The sequence below is a fragment of the Myotis daubentonii genome, chromosome X (assembly GCF_963259705.1).
Source record: "Myotis daubentonii chromosome X, mMyoDau2.1, whole genome shotgun sequence".
NCBI lineage: Eukaryota > Metazoa > Chordata > Mammalia > Chiroptera > Vespertilionidae > Myotis > Myotis daubentonii.
The window spans coordinates 9,050,218-9,057,436 of NC_081861.1; the positions used below are offsets into that span (position 1 = coordinate 9,050,218).

The following is a 7,219-nucleotide window of genomic DNA, read 5'->3' on the forward strand; positions in this document are numbered from 1 at the left end:
GTCTCCCCCAACCCCTGCCAACTTTGTTTTTCTCCCCTAGCTCTGGACCTCTTCTGAGATTCTTTGTGCCCCTCCCTACTCAAGCTATTCAGTCTGTTTTCCTCTAAGCCCCAAGAGCTCCCTCTCCCTCTGAGATGTTATTCTCATCTCCTCCCAGGTGGGTGCCGCCCCCTGCTAAGACATCCCTCCCCCCAGGAAGCCCCTCCATTTCTGGCCCTCCCCACTTCTTCCTAAGCAGTAACCTCCCCTTGGCCCTCCCCCCACAGCCCATCTCTAGTTCCTTCTCCTCCCTCCCTCCTAGACCAGGCCAGCTAAGTCCTCTTCCATTTTTAGATGACTGATGATGATGCTAGCTGCACTTTATTCACAGCCTGAATCTACAGCTGTCCCTTCCTTTCATGCCCATCCACCAAACACACCCAGTCTCTTCAACATGATAAAGTCCTTCCACACGGCATGTCATGTCCACACACATTTGTATTTTTTAGAACAAATCAACATTATGCTGGCGACGGTGCCGGCAAAGGGAGTCTAAAGCTTCCTATACATTAAAAGCTACATTTTTTCTGCCTCCAAATCAAACATTTGCCTCCACAAATGTGGCAAATTGTGCCCTAAGAGCACCTTTTCACCAAGTCATAGACATAGATATGGAAATCATCATCAAACTTAATAAAATACACAGAGGGTTTGGCTTTGACTTGGTGAATAACCTTGCCTGTCCGTTTGGAGCCATCTTCTTTGGTATATTCCACATGTTTGCCTATCAGGCCATCTACAACTCCTTCCGGCTCCTTCTCCGCTGAAGGAGACTCACTGGGCTCTGGCATGATACGCAGGTCTCCTTCCTTATAGTCATCCAGAAGCTGGTACATGTACAACACAGGATCTTTCTCATAGGTAATATAAAACCACGATCTCATGATTGGTGCTTGGGCTAACACCATCCCTCTCCATTCATCCTTAGAACCATGCTCCCCCTCAAACATATGCTCCACCGCTTTGCCAATGATGGTGTTGGCAAGGCGCGCATCTCTGACTCGAGACAATGGCACCTTATCAGGAAGGATTTTAAGTTTTAAAATCCTTTCATCTGTGTGAAGCTCCAGTCCATAGACACAGTCAATCCCATCATATTTCACCAGATAAAGAGAGGGGTTTATAGGCACCTGATCCAGAACGGTCCCTTTCCACTGGGTAACGGGCTCATCACCTTCCTTCCATCCGTGGGAAATCTTGCAGCCCACGATGCTCCTGGGGGGCTGGGATGAAGGTCTGCCCCGCTGCTTCTTTTGAGATGTTTTTTTCTTCTTCACATTTGCAGATCCAGTGTGGTGACTGACTGCGTCCCCGGTTTCTTGCTCTGCAGGTACCTTTTTGTGAGAGGTCTTCATACCTGCAGGGGGGAGGTAAGAGGCTAGAAAGAAACATTTCGTATATTATAGCATGAATTAATTTCTCTATCACAAAGTCGCTGGGCACCAGGTACATTGCTGCCCAAATTATTCAGATACATCCAGCAAGAATACTGGTTATCGCCCTGGCTGGTTTGGCTTAGTTGATAAGGCATCGTATTGAGGACTGAAGGGTCCTGGGTTGGATTCAGGTCAAGGGCACATGCCTGGGTTGTGGGCTGGATGGGGGTGAGGGGCGTGCAGGAGGCAGCCGATCAATGATTCTCTCTCATCATTGATATTTCTATCTCTCTCTCCCTCTCCCTTTCCAAATTAATAAAGAAATATTTTTTTAAAAAAGAATGCTGGTTATTAAGATAGTTTTGGGTGCTTGGATGCATGCCCGCCCTCCAGGCTCCTAGTTTTCGAGAGCTGGTGGTTGTTTTGATTGAAGACCCAACAAGGATCAGGTTCCTCTGCATAATGCCTGTCCCTCTGTTGTTATCCTAGAGTCCTTACAGCACACACAAATATTCACAATTTCTTAGGCCCCCCTCCACCCCATCCCCCACCTCATCTCTTCATTTCCACTATTGTAGTGCACATGTCCTTCGCCCATCGCAGTCTGCACTTCATCCCTCTTTTTTTAAATATATTTCTTTATTGATTTTATTGATTTCAGAGAAGAAGGGAGAATGAGAGAGAGAGAGAGAACTATCAATGATGAGAATCACTGACCCGCTGCCTCCTGCACACCCCCTACTGGGGATCGAGCCCGCAACCCAGGCATGTGCCCTTGGCTGGAATTGAACCTGGGACTCTTCAGTCCGCAGGCTAACGCTGTATCCACTGAGCCAAGCCGGCGAGGACACACTTCATCCCTCTTCATTCCCATAATGATGCCTTCTGCCTGCTGTTCGTGTCTCTCTCCTTCACCTCCTTCCTATTCATGGCCACTTTCCCGCTGGGTGCTCACAACAAACTCATTTCCTTTGCTAGCCACCTTTGTACACTAACCAGGTGTTTGTCCACTCCCTCCTCCCACCTCCAGGCTCCAAGTCACTGTTCTCCGTCTCCTGTCCCATCCTGGCACCGACCCCAATTGTCTTGCCTGAAGCACACCAACCCCCATCCTCCAGTTCTCCAGTCCAGCGCCCACCTCCCCGCGCCCGGGGATCGCGGGCTTCACGTGGCCAAATAGAGGACACCTGGCTGCTGCCTTCACTGTGAACCTGTGAGGAAAGTGGATCCGCAGGCGCCGAGCCGCGAGCTTGGAAGAGCTGGTTGGGGAGGATCCGCGGACGAGGAGCGCGTCTAAGAGGGCGGCGGGGCGGGCGAAGAGGATGGCGGCTGTGTCTCCAGCGCTGCGCTCGCGGACCCTCCGACTCCCAGGCGGCAGCAGAAGCCCCTCGGCCACTTCGGGATCCCGCCAGCCGCTAGGGCTGCAGCAGTCTCCTCCCTCCGGCCGCGGCTCCGCTTCCTGCCAGGCCGCCCCTTCCTGCCAAACAACGTGCGCTCCCCTCCCCCAGCTCTCACACGCCCACCTCGGCCCCCGGCTTGGGAAACGCGTCTGGGCTCCCGGGCCCGCCCCTTTCCAAATCCCAGCCCACAGCCCCCCTACCCTACCACCTAGCGTCTCTTTCTCCAGTTCAGAGCCCTCAGGTTCCCCACCCCCACCTCACCCCACCCCCACCTCGGTGCCCCTGCCCCATCTGCTTTTCATCTTCTAGGAATTCGCCCTTTCTTTTCCCCCGTGCCTTTCTGGAGTTACCGAAACCTTCCTTTCCTGTCATTAAAGGGGATTTGTGGTAGGATAAGAGAAGTGCACTAGTGCTCAGTCTGCCATCTTGACCCAATCAATCTCGAAGGTAAATTTTACTGTCTGGTCATTCCCAGACTTTACTTTTTGAGGATAGTTTTTCTCCCCCCCCCCCCCCACCCTCCCCTTTTTTTGGTTTCCACCGATCGAAAACAGAATTGCATGCACAATGTAAATACTGTAAAATTCAGAAAATTCACTTTAAGAAGATAATCCACCCTAAATCCACTTCTCATGCACCAGGGCTCAGAGCGAAACATTAGCACTCATTATCTCCTTTGCCCTTTTTTTTTCTAATCTCTTAGAAATCTGGGATCATTTTGCAAAAATCAGTTGTTAAAAATTATTTGTAAAATAATTTATGATCTTTTGATATACTGTATGTAGCAATATTAGAAGTACTGCTCTCCATTAAAAATTAATTTTACTAAAAAAATTAATTTTACTTATTTTATTGAAGCATTTAAAATTAGAAATAAAATATTACCAATAAAATGTAATTCTCTATTCTCCTCAAGCCCTGATCCTATTCCCTTCTCCTTCTCTAATGTTAATATTTATTATTCAATTTCTGTGTATTCAACCATCATACACACACAAATACTATGCATTTTCTGTCTCATGTTTGTTTTCTAAATGTACATTATGAAGGATAATTACTCCATAATCTCAGGGAAAAATCATTGTTTAAAAATTTGTTTTATTTACTTTTTTGTTGTTGTTTTTTTTAATTAAATTTAATTTTTTCCCATCACCATTTATACACCCCCCCGCCCCATTTAACCTTTTCTACCTCCATCCACACCCCTGCCTGGGCAAGGCAGTCACCTCACTTTTGTCCTTGTCCATGAATTCTTTCTCTTTTTTTGTTCTATTTTGCTCAATCCCTCCACCTCCCTAACACCCCCCACCCACCAGAGCTGTCTGCCTGCTCTCTATGAGTCTGTCTCTATTCTGCTTGTTAGTTCAGTTTATTAAATTCCACATATGAGTGAAATCATATGGTAACTTGTCTTTCTCTGACTGCCTTATTTCACTTAGCATAATGTTCTCTAGGTCTATCCATGCTGTCACAAAGGGTACAATTTTCTTCCTTTTTACCATTGTGTAAATTTACCATGGCTGTTTTATCCACTCATCTGCTGATGGGCACTTGGGCTGCTTCCAGATCTTGGCTATTGTAAATAATGCTGCAATGAACAGGGGTGCATATATTCTTTTGAATTACTGTTCAGGTTTATTCCAATCAATTTTCTGAAGTAGAATTTCTGGGTCATAAGGCAGTTCCATTTTTAATTTTTGGAGTTAACTCCATACTGCTTTCCACAGTGGCTGCACCAGTCTGCATTCCCACCAACAGTGCACTAGGGTTCCCTTTTTTCCACATCTTCACCAAGACTTGTTGATTTATTGATGGTACCCATTCTGCCAGGTGTGAGGTGATATCTCATGGCAGTTTTAATTTGCATTTCTCTGATGATTGAGTATCTTTTCATATGTTTATTGGCCATCTGTGTGTCCTCTTTGGAGAAGCGTCTATTCAGGTTCTTTGCCCATTTTTTAATTGGATTTTTTTGGGTTTATTTTTTTGCTGTTGAGTTGTATGACTTCTTTATAAATTTTGAATAATATCACCTTATCAGAATCTTCGACAAATATGTTCTCCCATCCAGTGGCTTGTCCTTGCATTTTGTTGATGGTTTCCTTTGCTGTGCAAAACTTTTTAGTTTGATGTAATCCCATTTGTTTAGTATTTCTTTTGTTTTCCTTGCCCGAGGAGATATATCAGAAAAAATTATTCCTGTAAGAAATGTCTGAGATTTTACTGACTATGTTTTCTTCCGGGATTTTTATTGTTTCGAGTCTAACATTGGTTACTTTACAACAAGTCTTTAATCTGTTTTGTGTTTTTACTTGTATGCAGTGTAAGAAGGTGGTCTAGCCGAAACCGGTTTGGCTCAGTGGATAGAGCGTCGGCCTGTGGACTCAAGGGTCCCGGGTTCAATTCCGGTCAAGGGCATGTACCTGGGTTGCAGGCACATCCCCAGTGGGGGATGTGCAGGAGGCAGCTGATCGATGTTTCTCTCTCATCAATGTTTCTAGCTCTCTATCTCTCTCCCTTCCTCTCTGTAAAAAATCAATAAAATATATTTTTTAAAAAAAGACAAAAAAAAAAGAAGGTGGTCTAGTTTCATTTTTGCATGTATCTGTCCAGTTTTCCAAACACCATTTATTAAATAGACTATCTTTAGCCTATTGTATGTTTTTGCCTCCTCTGTCAAATATTAATTGACTATAAGGGCATGGGTTTATTTCTGGGTTCTCTACTCTGTTCCATTGATCTATATGTCTTTTTATGACAGTATCATACCATTTTGATGACTATGGCCTTATAGTATAGTTTGATATCAGCATCATTCCTACAACTTTGTTCTTCTTTCTCCAGATTGCTGTTGCTATTCAGGGTCTTTTGTGGTTCCATATAAATTTTCAGAATATATGTTCTAGTTCTGTGAAATACACCACTGGTATCTTGATAAGAATTGCATTGAATCTGTAGATTGCTTTGGGTAGGATGGACATTTTATTTTATTTTTTTAAAATTTTGTTTTATTGCTTAAAGTATTACAGAGTATTACATATGTCTCCTTCCCCCACCTTGACCTTCCCCCGACCTCCCATACTCCCCAGTGTCTTGTGTCCATTGGTTATGCTTATAAGGATGGACATTTTAATTCTGCCTATCCATGAACACAGTATATGCTTCCACTTACTTATATCTTCTTTAATTTCTTTCTTCAGTGTCTTATAATTTTTGAAGTAAAGCGCTTTTACATTCTTGGTTAAATCAATAATGAACTATCAGAAATGGAAACTGAGAAAAAAAAACAATGCCATTACCAATTGCTTCAAAAAAAAATAAAATAGCTAGGAAAAATTCATTATTTTTTAATGACCAACACCTGACATTTCTGGGATATGGCATTTGGTCATCATGACTTGGCTGTATATACTGTGCAGCTGATGGGACTATGACACTTCTACATGTTGTAAAGTAGCCAATAACATATTTAGTTTTAAAAATGTTTTCAAGAACTTCCTTTTTTTACTATATAAATCTACTCTTATGATATTCAAAAAAAGTCTTGTTTTTTTATTTTTTACTAGACGCCCACGAATTCATGCACCTTGAAAGGAACTGTGGGCCAGAGGCTGCAGTGGGCACAGGGTTGGTCTCAGCCCTTCCTCCACACCCTTGCCCGGCCCCTCCCGCCTCAACCTCCCCCCCCCCACCCCCGCCCTGTCCTCCATCTGCCAGCAGCCCCACTCCTGCAGCTGCCGCTAGCCCCACTTGCACCCGCTGACAGCACGGAGTGATTGGGGCTGGCGCCAGCAGCTGGTGCAAGCAGGGCCAGCACCATCAGTGGGTGCGAGCAATGGCTGCTGACTGCGATCACCCCTGAGGGCTTCTCCACCTCCCCCTGCCCCTGAGGGGTGATCAGGGCAGCAGCTGCTACTCGTACCCACTGATTGCACCAAGCAATCAGGACCAGCACTGGGCACTGGCAGTGCGTGTGAGTGGTAGCTCCAGCACCAGCAGTGGGTGCGAGCAGCAGCTGCTGCCCTGATCGCCCCTCAGGAGCAGGGGGAGGTGGAGAAATCCTGAGGGGTGATCAGGCCCGGCAGCTGCCTCTCGCACCCTCTGATGGTGCCGAGTGATCAGGGCTAACGCCAGGCGCCAGCAGTGGGTGCAAGCGGGGCCAGCGCTGGCAGCAGTTGTGAGCACTGGGTGGGACTGTGGCATGGCAGCAAAGAATTTTCAGTAACCACCAAAGGCTCGCCCCAATGACAGCGACTGGTGCCCCCGCCTTGGTCTGGCGTCCCTACTCACCTGCTCCACCATCCTGCCATGGCTGATGCCCGCCATGTTCTGCACACGTCCCCTGGTGGTCAGCGCACATCATAGCAATCGGTTGTTCCACTGTTTGGTCTATTTGCATATTAG

The 7,219-nt window shown here is 46.0% G+C and overlaps 1 protein-coding gene across 1 annotated transcript; it reads right to left on the reverse strand.

Moving 5' to 3' along the window:
* Window positions 1–459: 459 nt before the first annotated feature.
* Window positions 460–1,657, reverse strand: LOC132224142 (spindlin-2). The gene has a single exon (XM_059679242.1). The coding sequence runs from the start codon at window positions 1,392–1,394 to the stop codon at window positions 615–617; it is 780 nt and encodes a 259-aa protein (XP_059535225.1). The 5' UTR covers window positions 1,395–1,657; the 3' UTR covers window positions 460–614.
* Window positions 1,658–7,219: the final 5,562 nt, after the last annotated feature.